General features: G+C 42.3%; 1 protein-coding gene and 1 long non-coding RNA gene across 13 annotated transcripts; both read left to right on the top strand.

Moving 5' to 3' along the window:
* Positions 1–654: 654 nt before the first annotated feature.
* il6st (interleukin 6 cytokine family signal transduce) lies at positions 655–22,273 on the top strand. Of its 12 annotated transcripts, none has more exons than XM_044173158.1 (16): positions 655–672; positions 1,964–2,041; positions 4,241–4,543; positions 4,988–5,135; positions 7,068–7,225; positions 7,458–7,612; positions 8,985–9,147; positions 9,677–9,759; positions 11,947–12,199; positions 14,274–14,444; positions 16,182–16,283; positions 18,510–18,656; positions 18,785–18,925; positions 19,607–19,703; positions 19,975–20,056; positions 21,106–22,273. In XM_044173158.1, exons 2-16 carry the CDS (start codon positions 1,972–1,974, stop codon positions 21,721–21,723), a joined length of 2,691 nt encoding a protein of 896 aa, XP_044029093.1. In that variant the 5' UTR covers positions 655–672; positions 1,964–1,971; the 3' UTR covers positions 21,724–22,273. The 12 variants fall into 12 exon arrangements, with proteins under 12 accessions (XP_044029093.1, XP_044029085.1, XP_044029087.1 ...); XM_044173150.1 differs by lacking the exon at positions 655–672 and adding an exon at positions 873–1,108 and having other exon boundaries at positions 1,960–2,041; XM_044173152.1 differs by lacking the exon at positions 655–672 and adding an exon at positions 920–1,108 and having other exon boundaries at positions 1,960–2,041; positions 19,613–19,703.
* Positions 16,290–17,588, top strand: LOC122865146. The gene is made up of 2 exons (XR_006375406.1): positions 16,290–16,657; positions 16,755–17,588. It is a non-coding gene; the product is annotated as an uncharacterized LOC122865146 (long non-coding RNA).
* Positions 22,274–22,281: the final 8 nt, after the last annotated feature.

Below are 22,281 nucleotides of genomic sequence, written 5' to 3'. Positions count from 1 at the left end.
TATATAAATAAAGTTGAATTGAAATTTCAAGCAAAAATGCCAAGCATTTGCTTGAATTGTACAGTATGATAGTATACTGAATATCTTTGGGTTATGGACTGAGGGTCACCTTGGGCGTTGGTTAATTGCAATTAGCACGTTTGAGTATTTGTTGACATTTTATAGACAAAACAGTCTACAAACAGAAACAACAAAAAAGTGCTACTTTTATTCCATCTCCAAAGCCTAAATCAATCAATCAATGTATCGGTGGATGTTGCCATATTGTTGCCTGAAAGTTATCAGTAGTAACCACGGAGGGCGGGGCTTAGGATTGGTCAATTAGTTATAGGAAATAGTAACAAAATAGTTATTGTTGAAAGAAAATCACAAAATAACATAAAAGGAAGATACAAGTAGAGAAAGATGAACCATTAAAGTGATAATTGATTAAAAAAAATAAGGGATTTAACCGCCTTCATGTTAGACTACAACAACTTCCACGCACACAAGTAGCCTGCATCCCGCTGTGTGTGCACACTTTCAGTGCGTAGGCCCAAGTTCACGTTGCCTATGTGCATGTGTCCGCATTTCAGTGTCTTCACCGTAATCGGCCCCTCATCCGGATCTCCTGCTTGTGTCTTCCCTGGCCGGACAGGGGGTTGGGGGGGTCCTCCACACCCCCTGACCCGGGTGAGACCCATCAGTTGTGTTTTCTGGCCTCCTCTGTTCGTGTGACTGTATTTTTGGTATCTTTTGCACTCAGTAACATGACGTGCTACATTTAGTTGTCGGTGCTGCCTGCTCTCTCTCCGTTTGAGAATAAATAAAACACCCCTGCTTGTTGCTTGGCACACGTTAGGTTAATAATCTAATTCGGCCGTTCGACTCTTTTCGGTGACTCAGTGGTGCGGTAAAGCGACCGCAGTCAAATGTTCACCTTCCCAAGCACACTATGTGTTGTCTTGTTTCGGAAAGTCGGTGCCAGCAGGTTCACGACCTTTACGGGCACGTGCATTCTGGTGAACCGGAGGGGCGGAGACATACTGGAAAACAACAGTGGAGACAGGACAACCGGAAACCTCCGATTCGTCCGAATCAGACAGTTTCTTTGACAAGTCAACAAAAAGTATGTGTTCGTTGGACGCGGAAGCAGATCGGTAAGGCGCGCGCTGAACGGAGCAGGCCCCGGGGCGTCGCTGTGGCGCGAGCCCGTGTGTAACTGTGGCGCAGCACCGCGGGCTGTTGCGACACCGCTCTCTTTGACGGGAAGGGGGCGGTCCTCCTCCGCACTCACTGGCACGGACGTGACACAGATGATAGCTGCTGTTTATTTAACTTGTTTAGGCGATTGGTAGCTTTTAGCCAGGGAGAAAGATGGTATTGATCTAACAAAGAACATACAGGGACCGAAAGCGACGCCCGTTAGGTGAGTTAATAACCTCTTGCTTTTGACTGCGGAAACAATATGGCGTTAGCAGGGATGGCAACGTGAGCTCTCAATGCTAGCCTAAATATTTAATCCGCAACACTGACTTCTGTGTACTTTATTAGCCATACGCTGCCTTTAACTTTTCGTCTGTGCTTTTTTAGAACAACTTACGTTAGCCACTATTAGTTAACATCGTAACAAATTCTTATGTAGCGTTAAAACAAACGAAAACCGGAGTCAAAATTCCTCGTATGTATGTATGTATGTATGTATGTATGTATATATATATATATATATATATATATATATATGTGTGTGTAACGTTACACATATTTGGGCAGTCAAGCTGCTTCTGATATGGCGTCAAGTATCTTAGCAAAGGCAGAAAGATCAGCGGAACAGTTACCAAGCTGACCTCGACGTTACGCACTGATGTTGACGGTTACTAAGACTAGTTGTCAAGTTTGTAAGGTTGTATTTTCATCGACATAACCGACACTAACGTTGCCTTTTCCAGTCTGACATTATGTCCTCTTTTCTGCTCCTAGCTAGTCGTCACCATGGTGTCTGCGAGAGTGCTCCAGCTGTGGGTGTTAGCTTGCCTTGCCTCTGCTCTACCTGCTGGAGGTGGTCAGTACCATTTTACATTTTAACCGCTGACAGTATTGGGCTGTATTGTCTTTCAGTGGACATATAAACACCAAACTTGATGTAACCTCAGAGTTCTCCTTATATCCGTCTGCATTTTAAATGTCACATCTGTTGCTGCCTTGGTGGACGTAATACCATTCACAGTGAAGTGCAGAATGTCTTTTCCACTGTGATTTTGACATGTCACAGCAGGAAAAACACAGGTGGAACTAATACCATTAATAATGGCTGCATTCCACTTAGATGCCTCCGCTCATGCTGGCTCACTGACATGGCACACCGAGACACTGAAATGGAATGGAAACATTGTTAACACTGTTACTTACACGTTTTTTCCCCCCTGCCTTGAAAAATATATTTTGCCCTGCTTGCCTCTCAAAGGTACCCTGTGGAGTAAACAAACAAACAACGAGTTATGTTTCCATTCAGATGTTCTCACCAAGACACATTGTGTGTATTTAGGCCCAACAAATGCTCCAGGGTCTCACCACTACGACCCGCAAGACGAGGTTCACGTGACAGATGGAGACAGCAGTTGCTAGCTTTTTTACTTGTACTCTACAGACATCGGTGATGGAGTGCAGTACACAACTGTTACTGCAGGAAAAATGCTAAATAGATGTAAATAGATGACAAATATCATTTTAAATGATCAGTTTCTGCTCAAATCATCCATTGTAACATTTAAAAAAAAAAACAACAACTCATAAAACAACATTGTCAGACCCATAATCTTTGTGGTCTATAAGATAGCTCAAACAACTGGCAGTAAACATGCTGGCAGAATAGCCAGCAAGGCTAGGCAAGTCTCCAGAGCATGGGCCTGCAGTGTGACAGTCAGAAAATGTATTGTGGTTTTGTTGTAGTACCAGGCTGTGCCACTAGGTGGTCCCCCTTTCTCTTTAATGAGGTTGGATCAACAATCAGAATCAGAAATACTTTATTGTTCCCGAGGGGAAACTCTTTTGTTACAGCTGCTCACTGTCACGTCAGTGCACACAGGAGGAGAAGCACTGAGCAAATCAGAATAATACACTATAATACAGGTCAGATAAATTAAGTACCAAGTGGGTAAAAGTATAAAATCAAAATTAAAATAAGTGTTAAGTACAAAGTGGATTAACCGGTTGATGATAAGTATGTACGGTATAATAATACAATGTGATAATATAAGGAGTCAGTAATAGTGCATGAACTGTCAAGTTAAGTGTAGCCATTAAGATGATTATGAGATGGTGGATATTGCACAGCAGTAATAGAGGTATGAATAAATATCATTAAATAGGGAATATTAAGCTGAAACAGAGTATATTGCACAGGAGTATTAAACAGAGAATATTGCACAATTATTTCAAATATAGCAGAGATGTAATGATCCAATGTCCAGTTTAGTGACTTAGGGTCATACAGACTGACACTTAGAGGGAGGAGTTAAAGAGTTTGATGGCCACAGGCAGGAATGACTTCCTGTGGCACTCTGTGGTGCATTGTGGGGGGATGAGTCTTCGGCTGAAGGCGCTCCTTTGTTTGACCAGCACGTCATGGAGCGGGTGGGAGACGCTGTCCAAGATGGTGTGTAGTTTGGCCAGCATCCTCCTCTCTGACACCACCGCCAGAGAGTCCAGCTCCACCCCCACAATGTCACCGGCCTTACGGATCAGTTTGTTGAGTCTGTTAGCGTCCGCTACCCTCAGCCTGCTGCCCCAGCATGCAACAGCATACAGGACAGCACTGGCCACCACAGACTCATAAAACATCCTCAGCATCGTCCGGCAGATGTTGAAGGACCTCAGCCTCCTCAGGAAACAGAGGCGGCTCTGGCCCCCAGTGTTGCTGACCACGCTGTCCGAAACACAGTGCTGCAGACGCACGTGCTGTTGTGCTGTCGTGCTGTCGTGCTGTCGTCTGCCTGTCAGGTCACAGTCACAGATGTGTGCTGCCTTGCTCTGCTCATCTCCAGAGCCAGCAGCGTTTTCTGTATTTTGCTTGTTTTCTGTATTTGCACTGCGTTTTTTATTTTATTTTTAATACTGCCTATGTGTTGTTGCAAATATGTTTCTGAGTAATGAGTTGTGGCCCCCCCTGTGGTTGTAACCAAAATGACACTGTGCCTGACACTAATGCACACTGCTTGTTGTGGGTGTATATTCTTTATTTTAATCTTGATGATTGTTTCAGAAATTCAGAACCATTTGGTGATAGCCCCACAGTCTCCAGTGTTAGAGATTGGGACCAACTTCATGGCTACATGCATGATCATCAACACATCTGAAGTTACAGCACTTGACCTCTACTGGAATCTGTCTAAGACTACGATAGCCAAAGAACAGTACACCATGGTCAACAGATCAGCTCTCAATGTCACTGTCCCCATCACCACTGAAAATCCTGAATGGTTATTTTGCTACTGCAAGAAACTGACACCCTATGTTCAACTGAACAAAGGCAAATTTATTCATGGGATCCTTCTCACGAAAGGCTGTAAGTTTTCTTGTCAGAACTTAAAACCTATAGCTTTTATAATCACCTGTGTTTAATGTTTATAGGTTTGGTCATTATTTCTATTAGTTACGATCATAATTTACTACAGACAGTTTTTTTTAGAAGTGTAAATGAGGCAGTTATTACCCAAACTGTCAGCTGTAAACATCCATGAGAGCTTGCAGACCTACATTTTAAATTTGACTTACTGTAGTTGTAAGTACACTCAACTGTGGACGGTTATAAAGTATTTCCACAGTGTTTAGTTTAGTTTTGACTTTCTGTGGCTAAGGTATAATGTATAAAAAATACGTGAAAATACAGGAAGAACATATTTGATGAGAAATTGATTTCACCCTTATCTCTGACTTGTCATCTATGTCAAAACATCACTTAAAAAACAAAGTTAATAAGATGTCTGTGTGTTGTTTGTCCCAATGTCAGATCGTCCGGGGAAGCCTGAGAATCTGTCCTGTATGGCAGTTCAGGAGAAAACGGTCATCTCTCCAAACATCACATGTGTGTGGCATCCAGTAGGACGTCAAACCACAGATGTCCCTACAACATACACACTGAATGTTAGATACACGCTGTGAGTACAGATGTTTTGATGCTAGATGTTTTGGCATCATAGCTACTTCTCTTTGGAAGTTTTATCACCAGAACATTTCTCTTTGGTTCATTCCAGCATGGTGGAATCAAGTCGAGCTGGATGTTAAAGTAGTTTTGTTCATGTCAGTGTTCCATTGCTGGTATGGAGGACTTGATAATAGTTATGTTAGATTTGCGATCCTCTTAAGGAGGAACGAGTTAATTTGATTCGCAAGCGGAAGTGAATTCAAAATCTGTATGGTGCACGCACAGTTGTGCGTAAGAGCCAAGTTAACGTCTAAACTTCCAACTCACAGAGGCTCTCTGTTGTGATGTCGTCACGAGCACACACCCCCTGAGCCGAAGAGCGAGCGAGAGCTAACCCAGGTGCACAAAGCGCACACCACTGAGCGGAAGTACGAGTTGTTCACAAGTACAAACCCACTGAGCCAAAGAGCCAAAGACCGAGTTAGCCAGACTTCGGCGTCAGGTTGTTGGAACTCTTAGTTTGTGACGGCTATTTTGCTTGTGTTTATATGATTGTGGCATTTAACAGAGTTGCTTATTTATTACACAAAAAAAGCGAAGAGATCTTGTGGAACGTAGCGAACTCGCCGCTCGCACACATCTCCCAGCTGGAGCTACGGGTGGGCTGGGGGGGTGACCAATTATAATGTACTGAAAATAATGAGGAAACACCTTAGAGTAACAACTTCTCCATTCCCAAACACAGTGCAGCAGTGTTTCTATTGGCCGACCAAGGACATCTGCACGGTTGGACATTGCGAAACTAGAATTAGTCTGTTGTACGGTCTTCCAAAGAAGTGAATGGGAAATGAAGCGAATATTCGTAGGACAGACGTGTAACGTGACTGTACCTTAAAGCTGCTGTCAGTGCCACCCAACACTTCCTGTAGTGGGTTCACGAGCACGTCAGGATAGGGGGATAATTGTGCTCTGAGCAGCTGGACGACTCTTAATGTGAAACATGAGGGAAGAGAGAGATGGACAACATGTAACCAAAGTCCCTGGCCAGACTCAAAGCGGATCAGTGCCTTATGGCGGTTTCAGACAAAACGCACAAGAGCGAACAGTTTGCAGGAGTTAAAGTGCCGAATGAAGAGCAGCACATAATTCTACAAAGCTACAGACTACATCAAATATACATTTTCTAACCTGGTATCCTCGTCCTCTCTGATATTTTCTACCACAAGATTTCTACTCAAGTCCCTCAACACAAGTAAGAGAGTGTAGTTACTTTGTGCAACATCAAACTTTTGTTGTGAAAGCCATGTCAAACCCGTAGGCCACCAGAGTGCTCCAGCTTTGTGTTGTTGTTTTTTTGAGGATTTTGTTTCCTAAATAAAATGGCAACTTTAATTCTGACAAACATGCACATGGCATATGAACAAATGTAGTAATTAAGAAACATAACTGAATGTTCTTTTTTTTTTTTTTTAACTCGGACATAGTCAAACTCACAGGCATCAGCATAGTATATGTCATATCTAATAAATCAAACTCTGACAATAGTTATCAATCAAGCCACAGAGATAATCATTCACCTGCAAGGTAAGTTTTACAGTCAGTCACTGCTGCAGCCTGTGAGAGAACGGCACCACTCCTCTCAGTCTTCACTTTAGCTCTTCATTAACAGACAGTTGAAGCTAGCAGTGGTACAGATTCCATGTTTGAGAGGGGCTCATATTTATGTGTTATTCATGCCCTGCCCAAGGTCAAAGCACTGGATTGAATATAATTTTGTGAGCATAGTGAGAGGGCTGGAGAGTTGGAATATATGAAAAAATAAAACAAAGTAACGTGAAAAGTGAAAGTCCAATTGTTTAAATTGGAAGAATTCCAGGTGTATGTATGGTTGTGTAGGCCTTGCTGTTGAGTTCCTCTAAATGGTATTAAAATCTTTTGTCAACAGCACTCAACAGACCTTCAACGTGTCAACACGTAAAAACAGTGCCCATGTGTATGTGGAAACTTTCCCCTTTCATATGACACTGGACATCTGGGTGGAGGCACACAACAAACTGGGAAAAGTAGAGTCTGAGCATCTGAAAGAATATGCCGGCTGGTTTGGTAAGTTAAATGTTGTAGAATTGTATGAGTAAAGTTTGCACAGTACTGCCATCTCTGTGTCTAGTCTGGTCTAAAACATGTTTTCACCTTAGTCACAATGCTGGCTCTGCTGAAATGTGACTCCAGTGTATTAATGCAGTAATGATGATTGATGATCGCCATCAATCATCATTGATGATGATGATGATGATCATGATGGCGTGTTCTTGACAGCTTTTGTCTTTTGTTGCAGTGAAAACAAACCCTCCATCAGACGTCAAAGTCATTTCAGAGAAGAGTTTTCCCACCTCCCTTCTCATAATCTGGACTCATCCCATTGCTAAAGTATATATGATATTAACATATCAAATCAGATTCTGCCCAAATGGATCTCAAAGTTGGACTCATGTAAGTATGTTTGTGTCTCATTCTAACACTCATTTCTCATAGTGGGCACTTTCTTCATAACAGGAAAAGCAGAGGTGGAACTAATGATATTACGGCTGCCTGTTCCCTTTAGGTGTCCCAGTTTTGTCAGGGAGACAGGATGCACAATATCACGGCCCAGGCACTGAAACATCTAGATTTATATATGGCCATTAATAATGTTTAATATAATATTCTATATATCTGTAAAAGCCTGCCAACTTTGAAAAGTGAAAATGTTGGCTGTGGGAAATGTCTGCCCTGTGATTATTATTATTATTATATACCTTTTTTATATGAACAGTTTTCATCAAGACATGTTTTTATGAATTAACACAATCAGTTGAACAGAAATTGTATTAAAAACTGTGAATCATTTGATTAACGTGATAAACAGTTTGATCAATGAAAACTGGACTCACAAAAACAACTAAATATTGCAGTATAAATGCCAGTGTACTAAACACTGAAGACTTAAAATTATAATTCAGTTCAGTTTTATTTATATAGCACCAGTTCATAACAGAAGTTATCTCATTGCACTTTTCCTATAGAGCAGGTCTAGACCGTACTCTTTTTGTCTTACCTGTAGTGCCATTTATCCATCTGGATTGTTTCTGTGCGAGTTGCCGGGTTTTGGAGATATCAGCCGTAGAGATGTCTGCCTTTTTTTTGAATATAATGGGACTCGGCTTGTGGTGCACCAAAAAAATCCATTTGAAAAACTCAACAGCAGAGTGAAGCATAACTATTAGATGGAACTGCATTAGATTGCCATGAAATTTGGTTCCCACACTCATGTTCCCTTCAGGATGAATCGTAATAACTTTGGTCATCCTCTGACTTCTCATCTAGCGCCATCATCAGGTCAACATTTGAAATTGTCCAATACTTTGTTTATGACCAAATACCTGCAGAACTAATGACCCCTAACCCATCAGCCTAATTAGCAAATGTTAGCATGCTAACACTCTAAACTAAGATGCTTTGAGAATTTAGCTCAAGTACACACGTACTAACATTACTTCCTCTGCTGTATTCCTGACAGAGTAGCTGCTCAAGGTGGTGCGTGGGCTGCCTCCAGTGGTTGATACATGTCGTTTACAACTAAATATGTACCTGTATTATTACCACCTGTAACCATAGATGTCACCACATCAACCAGGACTGGAATTTTTAGGATTATAACCTTAATGTCAGTGTTCATCTTTATATGTGTGTCTTTTCTCCTTTAGTCAGGTACATGTTTTTGTGTTGTTTTGTATTTGTGGATTTCTGGTCAACCAGTCTGCTGTTTGTCTTTTCTAATTATTAGTTGACAAAATCAATGAGAGATGTGTTTAATGTCCTTAAGGTACCTCTTGTGGATACTGCCAAGGACATACAGTCCTTCAGACTACAGAACCTTCAGCCAGACACAGTTTATGTCATTCAGGTGTGCTGCAAAAATGAGAGAGAGGGCTACGGTTACTGGAGCAACTGGAGTACCAACGCTACCGAGAGAACACCAGAGGCCCGTGAGTTTTATGGCTGCCGCTTCAGACTACTTTCACAAAGTGAAAGTATTTGACCACCAAATACAACATAGTGTTCAAAGACAGACTTCAGATTCATTGATTTTTATTACTTATTAATGTAGAAAAGGTTTTCAGTCGTAGTCATCTGGACACTGTTTTCAGAATCAAGATGTTTCGGCTCTCATCCAGAAGTCATTCGCAATTGTGAAAAAATGTACTTAAAGCACTGACTGAGTATCTAAAGATGCACTGTTGAAAGAAAGCACCACATTTGGCTTGACTGCCACAGTGTGTGCAGGCCAGCTAACCAAACTTGCAAACATTTTCGTACAGCCTCATTGATCACTCCCCAGTACAACGACAAAAATATTTAAAATGCAAATTTACAGTGGTGAAAAGACTTGTGACCTGTGAATCTGCCCACTTTAATGTTGAGTTGTAGATTTGTAAGATATTGTGTGGTGATTTTCCTTTTTGTTCTTTCAGTAAACTAAAAGATTTTGTTTGTTTTCCTTTTTCTTTGGCCTAGGACCATCAAGTAAGCCGGATTTATGGAAAAGCATTGCTGACGTTGAGGGCTTAAATGAACGACAAGTGAAGTTCATTTGTAAGGTAAATTCCCACATCACATTCAATTTAACATAAAAAACAATTACACCGAATAACACTAATATTACTGTTTGCATTGGAAAACATAAAACACCAAAAATGTGAGAAAATCAGTCCTTCTTGCTTGGAAAGTGTGTAGAATCTAATGTTTTATCTAACTGCGTGGTGAAAAAAGATTCGCTCCAGTATTCAGTAAAAGTTACATCACAGTCTTTGAATTCACTAAAGTAGAAGATGTTTGATATTGTACTTTTTGTACAATTTTCACAACTGAGTTTGAAAGTGCAAAACGTTAAACATGCTCTTAACTCTTAAAATGCTATACTCCTAATTTTGGGCTTCAGAATTTCAGTTTTTGGAAATGTGCATTAAATGATGAGCTCATGTCCACTGTCAGTTTCATCTTTGGGCGTTCAGTACAGAGATGCAGTAGGCAGGGTTCGTACACTCACGAAAAACCTGGAAAATTGAGTTTTACGGGCGTGTTTTTGTTTTTTTTCAATCACGGAATGCTAGAGCAGACAAACGATCACTCAGGTATGATCGCAAGTGTACTAGGCCACAGTAGTCTTGTGTGGAGTGAGTTGAGTGATCCATTCTACATCGCAGGCTATGCATGGTTGACACATACCATAGCTTTGAAAAGACCACGCAAAATATGGATTGTGTGGAAAAATATTTATCGTTTGGACCATGGGAGACAGCACTTTTAGAGGCCTTGCTGTAGATTTAACATGTTTACCCCGCGGGCCAACTGTCCACTGGAAGACTTTCAGAAGTAGTGAATCTTCAGTGTGCTTCAGTTATGCATTATAAAATGTATCTACAGTGGTGTGCAAAAGTGTTTGACCCCTTCCTGATTTCTTATTGTTTTGCATTTTTGTTACACTTAAATGTTTCAGATCATCAAACAAATTTAAATATTAGTCAAAGATAACACAAATAAACACAAAAGGCAGTTTTTAAATGAAGGTTGTTATTATTAAGGGAAAACAAAATCCAAACCTACATGGCCCTGTGTGAAATAGTGATTGCCCCCTAAACCTAATAACTGGTTGGGCCACCCTTAGCAGCAACAACTGCAATCAAGCGTTTGCGAAAACTTGCAGTGAGTCTTTTACAGCGCTGTGGAGGAGTTTTGGCCCACTCATCTTTGCAGAATTGTTGTAATTCAGCCACATTGGAGGGTTTTCGAGCATGAACTGCCTTTTTAAGGTCAGGCCACAGCATCTCAATAGGATTCAGGTCAGGACTTTGACTAGGCCACTCCAAAGTCTTCATTTTGTTCTTCATCAGCCATTCAGAGACACCCACAACAACATCCAAAGAACTGCAGGCCTCACTTGCCTCAGTTAAGGTCAGTGTTCATGACTCCACCATAAGAAAGAGACTGGGCAAAAATGGTCTGCATGGCAGAGCTCCAAGACGAAAACCACTGCTGAGCAAAAAGAACATCAAGGCTCGTCTCATTTTTGCCAGAAAGTTTTCGCTGTAAAAGACTCATTGTTAGACTCAAGTTAACGCAAACACTTGATTGCAAAAAGGGGGCAAACACTTTTTCACACCACCGTATCGCTCTCTCTTTGTCGTGCGTGCACTTTCTTTTTTCCCTTCACCTGGAAACTTTTTGAAAGTGCGTGTGTGTGTATCATTAGATCATATCATTATAATACACTTCCACTGATAATTAAAAAATAAATAAGAGAAACAGAAACAGAAATCACAGAATGTTTGGTCATGAAAAATGGTTTAAAGTCATATAAAAGTAACTGGCCAAAATGTGTATGAACCCTGAGTAGGTCCTGGACCCGATTAGACTGTAAGCAGGGGGAAACTAGGCTTTGCTTGATCCATCACAAGTGGCAAAACAACCCACCTACCAATAATGCCGTAGCTTTCTTATTTTTTATTATTATATCTTTCTAACTAAAACGTCACCTGTACATCCAGCAAACACCTGGCTTTTGTCAGTTGTGACACTACATATACCTGGAAACCCCACTGTGATGACGGGACTGTGGAGATGCATGTTCAGTCAATGCACTTTGTGGTTGTTGGTCCAAAAATAACTGATGTATTTTCTCACCTTTGCCGTCCACTCAGTTGTTTTTCTGTACAACACTTGGTAATGTTATACTTCTTGAGTTGATGCTGAAAGGTAACATACAGTGTGTGACTTTGCCCTGCCAGGATCCTGTGTTTGCCAACGGGAGGATAATAAGATTCGACATAGCGATTCAAGACCAAAAGGTCAAGAATGGAAGTTGGGAGAGTATCCAAGTCAACAGGTCTGAGGCCGACAGCAGCTCTAGCCAGCGGAAGATCACTCTTCTTAAACAGATTCACCTGGCTGACAAGAAATCTGTCGAAGTGCACGTCATCGCCTTCAATTCTGTGGGGAAATCTCCGAATGCATCGTTAGTCATCCCTGAAAAAGCACATGGTAGGTGTTCATGGTGACTCTGAGCTGCAGGCCACACTCTAAAGGCACACCTGCAATGTATTATCTAAACAGCTGCATTTATTATTTTAATTGTAGACTCAAACACCAGCAGGGAGGCCATATGTCATATCTAGCACTAGTCATTGCTGGCTCTCCCCAGCTACTGTAAGGACTTCATGTAATGATGGCACGTCTCTTTCTGTGGACTTGTCAATGGAAGAGGAGAATGTTAATGATGTTAAAGATGTAGCAATATCTGGACCTCAAGAAGCCACAGTCCCAGCAGTATAGACATAAAATAAACAAATCCTGGTGAGGAGAAGACATACAGTAGTGTAGCAGGTGAGAAATCATATTTAAAGGTGGGGTATGTGATTCTAAAAAACCCTCCGGTGTGTGTACTCAGCCCTTGCTCTGTGAATGGGAAACACACAGAGAGGCTCGGACCGAGCCACACAACACTATTCCAGCCATGATCTGTGTGTCAGTGACGTTAAATGACTTGCCCACGGACATTCTGCTGACTTTCTAGTTTGCCAAGCTGTGCTGTTGTTGTGATGTTAGCTGTAGCAGCAGGAGAGTTGTGAGCATCGCTGTCTGGAGCGGCTGTGCTGGCTCTGGGAAACCGTCTCGTCCTCTCTGGCTGTTAGCTTCGCAGCAGCAACTGTAGCAACAGTTTTCTAACCCACAACCAAGCTAACGTTAGTTATATTACTTGCTGTGTCGGTGTTCACTCTGTATCATGGTATTTGTCATGGTATAGGATTTCTCCAGAAATACATACCCCACCGTTTGACAAAAAGACTCTTGAATCCATTTATCCTTCAAACTGCACTATGTAGTCCTATTATTTTAACTTTTTTAAGGATTTTTAGGTGACAGGAAATGAGAGGAGAGAGAGCGAGATGGGGAATGACCTACAACAAAGGCTCCCAGCTGGACGTGAACTGAGAAATGCGGCCATCAGATCGCCCAACTATGTAGTTCAATTGACATGCGCATCCAAATTTCATGTGTAATACAGTATGATACACACATGCTGTTGTGCAACACAGCTAACAGTTGTGTTCTGAATGCTCACTTCCCTTTGCACTGCAGTCCTTGTCACTGCTAACTGCACTGATAACTTGGGAGGGCTGCAAACAGTGATGTGCAGACAGGTTTTGCAGACAAAAATGCAGATGCAAAGCAATCACCAGAGTCCAGCTGAGCTGCTGATGTTGACGTACTGCGCTCTTTTATTGAGAGGAGTTTGGACTTACCAAGTTTGAAACCCTAAGGGCGCCAGTTGGAAGTTGGAGGACACTGTATCAAGAAAGGTCTAATGTCTGCTGTGAGAAAGGTCTTTTTAAAGGATCATACCAGTGTTCATGTTACCTGTTTACCACAAATTACGTGCACCTTACATAGCCACTGGGTTTTAATATTTTCCCATGGCAACCACTAATTTCCAACCCATCACAGTGACATTATGGTTGGGCGATATGACAGTATATACCATGCGACGGTAGAAATGAGTACAGATCTCGCGAATCCAGCTGCCTCTCGAGGTAACGTGATTTGGGCAGCAGGACTACTTTCCACGTAACGTGAGAGCGACAGTTGGTGACGGTAATGCACCTCTAAGCTGGTTTGCCAACAGCAGCAGCAGAAGAAGAAAGTGACAAGAAAACATGGAGGAGGAGAGTGAAATTGTAAATGCAGAGCAGGAGGAGTTGTTTTTGTTTGTATGGAAGTTCCAAATAAAAGAAGAAAATATTCAAATGTGATAAAGTACAGTACGGTTATTTAAAACCATTTCTTGATTGAATTTGCAGAACAATTACTGTATCGTGATATGTACAGTTACCGTGATATAAAATGACATATACCGTGATAGAAGATTTTGGCCATATCGCCCACCCCTAAATGACATCATGTGTGACATCTTTGACCCAACTAAGTGGCAGATACAAATTCTCAGTAACTCAACTCGGGTCTAAATCAAGTTTAGACTGGTGAGAAAAACAATGAGAAGACTTTAAGCAGCATGCCATCAATAATGTGATATCAAGTGTATTTGTGTGTGTTACAGAGCTCCCCCCAGTGGAAGAGCTGAAGGTGTGGTCCTATGGGGGCCAGCTGTGGCTGAAATGGAAACCCCCCAAGAATCCAGCTGTGTCAGAGTATGTGGTGGAGTGGGTCACTGGTAATGAGATAGACTGGCAGAGGGAAAACAGAAGCACCAATTACACCGCCATTAAAGGTAATCTCTTTCTTCTAAAGAATTAGGGAACAAAAGTATTCGAATGGGGTTTGTGACATGAGGTCAACATGCCGTTAAAGGGATATTTCACAGAATGAACCACTCGGCCCCTGTAGTTGTGGCTGTAAGTGTTGTGTAGTTTGATCCATCATGGAGAGCAGACTGTGGTCAGCATGGTTGTACATAGTTACAATAGATTCCAATAATAACAGGTTATCATGGATTTCAGTCATTCGTAGAAACTCACCAGAATATGGCTGAACACCCTGCTTCTTCCTCATGCTTCCCATAACACAGCAGGACATGGCTGAGTGTACCATATCACATACTTAGTGGAAGAACGAGAAGAGAGTGTCACCACTTAGTAATAACTAGCCGCCCTGAATCAAGTGTTTTCTAGAGGAAGTAACAGTGAGTGATGACTCACACCAATGACTGAGCTACGATACAATGTACGTAATGAGTTTATTTTTTCATTAATGGGCTTCTACCAGGCTGTTGTACCACTGTTGTGTTGCTACACGTCTTCTAATCAAACAACAGATTAAAAATGAATATAACTAATAAAAACATAACCAAACAAAAAGTAAGAAATGAGTATGATAAGAAAACCTGCATAAGGAAGCCACAAAATGACAGCATCTGACAGGGAGTAACATTAGAGCACTGAGTGAATCTACACAGTCAAGAGGACTTGTACAGGAGCTACATAAAACTCATGAAATGGCAGCAAATACAACAGTACACCTGTAATATATAATGGGTGTTATATTGCAGTAGTCACACCACCTGCTGTGTGTGTGTGTGTGTGTGTGTGTGTGTGTGTGTGTGTGTGTGTGTGTGTGTGTGTGTGTGTGTGTGTGTGTGTGTGTGTGTGTGTTAGAGCTGGCTGATGTGGTTTGGGCTGTGAATGTTTTTCATTGCAGTGATGGTACAGCACACCCTAGTGGTAATGCAGTTAACTGCAGCTTTGAGGACCACACTTGTGTGTGCGCGCGCAGGTTTTACCTCCTTAATTAAAAATCATGGATACTTTGTTTTGCTGTGTATTTTCTGTACAGTGTGAAAGTTAACACAGAAACCTGCTGATGTGGTGTGATCCATCAACATCAAGTCTGCGTTTATTTTTATCATGGTAATGGTTGATTAGAAAAGTCAGCTCTGCATTACCTCATAATAGTGTAACTTGATGAATTCATACTACATAACTCAAGTTTCAAGAAGATAGATATATAGATAATAGATTTTCATAATGTATGGAAATCATTCAGAGGCATGTATCTAAGATACATTCGGATTTCCAAAACAGCACTTTGGTTTGTTAAAAGGTTAATTACATATTCATAATTTATAATTAACGGGCAACCCAATGCCCACTAAGATGACTTTATGTGGTTATAACAAGAGACGTTTCTTGTTAAAATAGAATGATTTGATATCTAGTAATAACGGGAAAATAGTGACAAAAATATCTCGTTTTAACAAGAAACTGAGGAAATCTTTTGTGTCGCGGTGGCAGCAATACGCTGCCGTAGGAGGCAGCCCTAGATCTTTTTGTCCACTGTGAAAACTTCAGCTGTTCTCCATGAGAGAGCTAACTACTAACTTATAACAGCCAGGTGGCTGTTCAAGCCTACAGGGTGTGTCATACTCCAAAGCTAGATTTGGGTGGAGTATTTACTCTAAATACACCAAACTAACATTTAATTTAACTCTTGATCTCAATGTCAAATCTAGGCAACCTGGAGAAGTTTGTTTGCTACAACGTATCTGTGTATCCAATATACTATGGGGGGACTGGGAAGTCGGCAAGTAAACAAGCCTTTCTGGAGCAAGGAGGTAAGATAACATACTTATCAGTGACTCATTGTAAGAAGTAAAGTGTTGTATTTATTGTAAATATTAAAAGCTAGTCAGAATTGGATTATATAGATACTAATTGCAGACACAAACATTCATTCTTTTGTAGTGGCTGAGAGACTCTGCACCATAATCAGCAGCTCTTTCTTTCCATGTGTGTCTTCACATTGTTTTAAGAAGTCTATGTAAAACTGTCCTTGCCACCAGCGGACCCTGTTTACTGTAAACTGAGCAACAGCGTCTTCTGGCCTGCAAGCCCGAGTTTCTGATACCTGGAAAAGACTAGAATAGAATAGACATCTTTATTGGCAGATAAAAGAGTCTGGATGAAGCCGAGAGCACTTCATAAACAGGTGTGCATACTTATCGTGGATGTGCAGTTGAGTTGCCCAATTCCTGTCAACAAATGTATACATGCCCTCACCGATTGACTTGCGCTTGTGTGTCCAGGAAGCGTGACTGCAGTCTCATCTTTGAGCCACGTCTCTGTAAGGCATATTAAATTGCTTCGTTTAAAGTCACTTTCGACAGACATAAAATCTGATCAGATGTTCCATTTATTTAATAGTATGAGACTGAGAAAATCAGCATCTTTTCACATTTTTGAAGTTGGTAACTGTGGAGTCTAGGGAAGATTTGAAATTCCTAAATGAAAACAAATCAAACCTGTGAAATACAACACACATTGTTATATGTATATCCTTTTTATGTTTGCATTCACCGTGTCATATTTAAATGAAAAACATACGTTAAATGACATTTATAACTGAATGAATTGTTTTTCATTGTGATAAGAATTTTCCATGCCACACCAAAATCAAAACACAGCGCAGAAAACAAGGATTTGTGTTGCATAATTTCACTGTTGTCCAGCTTAAACCTGCTTAGACAAAATGCAAAGCGCTGTCATTAGTTTTCATGAAGAGGTGCAGGGGAGCTTAAAACAATCAACCGTCCAATCACAGTCTGGGGGCGGAGCTGACTGTACATTTAGTGATTGACTGACTGAATTCTTGGTTTAATGTGAAAGCCTGTCTGTCATGGCTGCCATCAGCTTGTGTCTACGACGATGATGATATGACAGTAGGTTGCTTTTCATTCGGGCTTGAACATCTCCATCTCCAAATATACTGTACTGTCCTCTGCTGGACAACACTGAAATGATGCAATGCGCCTCTTCACTTGTTGAAAAAACAATTGTCATTGAACGTGTTTTTCATTTAATTATGGCACAGTAAATGCATTCATAAAAAGGGAATGCAAATAAAAAGTTATTTTACTTTATTTCTTTGTTTTCATTTAGACATTTTCGAGCATGCTACCTGATTCATTCAAAAAACAATTCAGAGGTTAATTATAGTCAATGAAATGTTTGTCATTGTTTTTCGGTTTCTGTGTTGCTTTAATGTTTAAAGACGTATATTTCCAAGTTGGAGACATATGGCCGGTGTGCCACACCTGCCCACTGTGCAGTCACAGGGGCTCTGATTGGCCAGCCATCATCAGCCAGTTAACAAAACTGTCAAAACCCCTACAGCCAACTCTGTATATCTAAGCTGCATCCAGTGAGTTTACTTCTCAGCGCTTGCTCTCCACGGCTGCTGCTAGACACTTGGTTATGTCTCCAGGTGTATCTATGCCCTTGAGACAGGCTTGTTTTACACCCTGAAAGAATGTGGCGAAGTGAAGCTATGCCTGTCCATTTACTAAAATTTATAGGGCGATGGACACACATCACAAGTGTCTCCTAGCATGAATCTAATCGTGCCTGCTCCCATGCCCCACACTTCCCTCCGCTCTGACACATCTAGCAGCCTCTTCTTGCCTCTGATAGGTGTACCCTGCCTTATTTAGTAATATTTTTGCAATAGCACGATTTTAAATGGAAATGGAATTATAGTTTGGGCAACTCATTATTGACTACAGCTGTTCATATCTGACAGCAACATCGGTCACATCAGCCGAGAGGCCTGACAGCAATAACCTCCTCTCTTACGCTGAATGTTGTTGAATAATTATAAATCAATAATGGGCCACAACCTTATGAAAGAATTGATTACGTTTTGATCATATGTCATTTCAATTTTCAAGTTCATTTCAACCAGTTCCACCAGCGATGTTATTACAAATCATCTGTGTATATGTGAATTCAGATAAGCCACAGTTGTATGATCAGCATACATGATGTTGCTGTTGTGCTCGCAGCTCCGTTGGAGGGCCCCGCTGTTCGACTGAAAGGTAAACCAGGACGTAACGAGGCAGAGCTGGTGTGGCAAGAGATTCCCCAACCCAAGCGGCGAGGCTTCATCACAAACTACACGATATTCTTTACAAGTGGGACTGAAGTGCATGGTAGGTACCTGCCGCGTGGAATCCTGCATGTACAGCTCTCTGTGGAGCGTTGGACTGCAGGAATGGTTTTCCTGACAGTATCCCAACTGCCAGTCTTACTTGCTGATTTCTGTTTTGCTCATTCGCAGACGTAACAGTGCCAGGTAACACCACCTCATACACTCTCAAGTCATTGTCAGGCAACACCAAGTATGACACTTGGATCAGGGCTTCAACCATCCGAGGCTCAGCCAAAGGCTTTAATCACTCATTCACCACTCTGAAATATGGTGAGTGAAACCTTTCAAGCTGTTTCCAAAATGTCCCAAAGTCCATTTCTACTTTCCACAGAGATATTAGATTGTGAAACAGTGAAATAATGTTCCGTCTCAACCACCTGTGTTGTTCAGTTCAGCAGCAGGGAGCACTTTGTTTTGGGATCTGTTCCTTTCCAGACATGTACAAAACTGATATTTGGCTGCACATGAACTGCGAGTGAGTTCATTTACGCCCGTTGTCTTTGTAAATACTCCACCAACTTGAAAGTTGCAGTGACACAAAATCAGGCTCAGTAAATTTCCTCCTGTATGTTTGCTTTAACCACTCCTTTCCTCAAACATGGTCCAGTTTTGATTTGATTTGATTTATTTTTTCAGATTTGTGCTCAAGCATCTCCAGAGAAACTATGTACTAAAGGGAAAAAAGCATTTGACAACACACTTTAATATGTTCCCTATCGTTCCTTTTAGGAAATCAAGCACTGATAGAAAACATCCAGTGGATGCCTGGTTTCATGTGCTCTTGGATGAGGGAACTCTGTTCACACACACGTCATTTCCATGCATAATGGCAACCAAACAACAGCTGAGCTGCTGTGATTGTACTTTATATTTTCCCTCAGCAGCTAGCTTGGCTTGTTGAATTGTTGGTAGAATGTTATCTTCTCTAAATGTCCTCTGCGTTTCTCTCAGCAACAGGAGAGATCGAGGGCATCGTGGTAGGAGTGAGCCTCGGCTTTCTCTTCATTGTTCTCATGACCATGCTGCTCTGCATCTACAAGAAAGATGTGTAAGTTACACCTAAGCACCTAAACATGTTTCTGCTCTCAGAGCAGGGATTGAAGCTCTCCGTGAACGTCTTTGAGGAGAGACGTAGAGTCCCCATTTGTGCAGCTGACTGCGTCTCGTCCCTCTCTATTCACCAGCTGTAAGCCACAGTGCGACTGTGGACAGCGGTGAAAGGTTGAACCAGAAAAAGTGTAACCCCATTGCTCCGATACATTGTGAATGAAAAGACTTTGCACGCTGATATATAACCCTCAGTGTTTCCTCTCGTACAGGATCAAGGAGAATTTCTGGCCTCGGATTCCAAACCCTGGAGAAAGCACCATTGGAAACTGGTCTCCCGATTACCCTTTAAAAGTAAGGACTTCTTTTGCACGGACACATGTGACGTACACGCTGGGACCGACAGCTGCGACCTGACTCTCAGCCGCTCAGTAGATCAGCTGCAGCAGTTCGAAGCAGAGGATGCATACCGTCAGTTTCAGCTGCGGGAAAAATGGAAACCTTTATGTGCTGAACTGCACCTTCCTTTACAGAAGGTGCCAGTGACACATCGCCCCCCCAGTTTGACAGTGGTACAGTGACAGCCAACACTGCCGTGGCAGCGTGCAGACACACATCTACCTTATTAGGACTTGCTCACTTTGGAAGCTGTTGAATTGTACCGAGAGGTGTTCCTAATATTTTTAAATGAGGGCAGACTATGTTTTATGTCCCTATAGAAATATTCAGGCATATTATTCAAGGCTTGAACTAGTGCTAATGTTAATGTTTGAGTGCTGGTTGAGAATGTTTCACGTAGTCCTGCTGAGGAACGGACCACAGCTCCGGTTGCCTTCATGAAATACAGCAGGAATAATCCAAACGTTTAGATTTGTTATTTTTATGCACACTGATGCTCACCTTTCTGTCGGCAGCCGGAGGGGAATATTGGTTTGTCTGAAGGCTAAACTTGTGTTGACCTGTGATGCGCTTCATGATCTCAGTAGCTGAGACGGCGCAGTATTTCCAGTGAGCTTTGTCCACACCATCGGGGCTCTTTCTGCCAGCTACCCTAAAAAGTGACGAGGAGAAAAAGACACATAGCATCCTAAACATTTTTGAAACACACAAAGACACGAGATGTGTGTGAGTGCTGCTGTACAGCCAGCTGTCCTCCAGAAGACAGTGGACAGAGGAGTGAGGCAGTCTTTGAGGCTTCAGTAGGGAGGAGTTGTAACCACCTGACCAACACGGGGCTCCTGGAAAACTCCGGGAGAGTTTAGGGCTCACTTGAACGCATCCTTGGTATTCCCAGAGAGACTAAACAGACAAACATGGACCCAGACGGTTTCAGTATCCACAGATACATATGTAGTGTCCAGTCTTACTGTTTTATTTAGACTTCCATTTGTCTTCCTCTACAGGCAGAGACACCAAAGGAGAACTGTCTGTCTGGCATCAGTGTGCTTGATGTGGATGTGTGTGATGGAAAGTGTGTGTTTGAGGAGGACAAGGCCAGTCTGCCTCTGAAGAAGGACAAGTATCTGTCTGAGGAGCACAGCAGCGGCATCGGCGGCTCATCCTGCATGTCCTCACCTCGCCAGAGTGTGTCCGACAGCGACGAGGGCGGCGACATGGCCGACACCACAGCCAGCACCGTTCAGTACTCCTCGGTGGTGGCCTCCAGTGGTTACAAAGGTCAGACCCCGAGCTCCCAGCCCCAGCAGGCCATTTTTTCACGGTCCGAGTCCACGCAGCCCCTGCTGGACTCTGAGGAGAACCCGGACATGTTGCTGCAGGAGGGCAGCAGACAGTCCCAGCGTTTCCACCGACACCCCTGCTTCACACACACTGCAGGGAACGAAGACAGCGCCCACCCTGCTGACTTCAACCAGCTGCAGATGGAGCGGCAGGAGGCGCTGGAGCCTCTGGACTTCTGTCCCCTGGAAGAGGACTCTGAGCAGACGACGCCTGCAGACTGGCCGCCAGCAGCCCCCATCTCCAGCTACATGCCTCAGCTGGGTGGCTACAGGCCACAGTAAAGAACACTGACAGGCCTAGATGTGTCATCTATGTCAATGCTTCTGTGCCTTTGTTAGTGTCGAATGTTCATTTCATTGAAGCAGTGAAGAAGACTGTAGCGGTATGTCTTTCACACTTAACCAAGGATCAGTAGTCCAGGAGGCGTTGGGAGAGTGCTCTGCATTTGCACTCACGTGGAAAAATGACACAGCCATATCTTTATATTAAAATAATGTCCAAAACATTGTCAACACATGTACGTGGACACTTTGAGCTGCACAGTAAATGTCACATATTGCATTTCAAAATGTCTCCTGCAATTCTAAACACCACACGAGTGTGAAGCCCCGTCTCAGGAGCGACGGGCTCCGCAGCAGGCAGCTTCAGGATGACCTGTGCTTCTGTTTCTGTTTGAGCAGTCTCTCTGTCTCTGGGGGGGTGTTACAGTTTGTTACCGGGCATTGTCATTAGCTTAAGTATATACACTGCACATGAATGTAATCAAGTAACATAAGTTCACACTGACCTGTACATGTTGCCAGTGTATGTTCAATAAAAACGTTGACTAACTGCCTTTG

Source organism: Siniperca chuatsi, linkage group LG18 (genome assembly GCF_020085105.1).
Source record: "Siniperca chuatsi isolate FFG_IHB_CAS linkage group LG18, ASM2008510v1, whole genome shotgun sequence".
NCBI classification, from domain to species: domain Eukaryota; kingdom Metazoa; phylum Chordata; class Actinopteri; order Centrarchiformes; family Sinipercidae; genus Siniperca; species Siniperca chuatsi.
Note: the sequence above shows the minus strand (reverse complement) of the source record. Positions and strands in the feature narration are given on the sequence as shown.

Excerpts from the sequence above, each read along its gene's own strand:
- il6st (XM_044173150.1), top strand. The coding sequence starts at position 935 with ATGTGTTGTCTTGTTTCGGAAAGTCGGTGCCAGCAGGTTCACGACCTT. Across the intron at positions 5,136-7,067 it reads CTGAATGTTAGATACACGCT|CACTCAACAGACCTTCAACG; the intron begins GTGAGTACAGAT and ends TTTTGTCAACAG. Across the intron at positions 18,657-18,784 it reads AAGTGGGACTGAAGTGCATG|ACGTAACAGTGCCAGGTAAC; the intron begins GTAGGTACCTGC and ends GCTCATTCGCAG.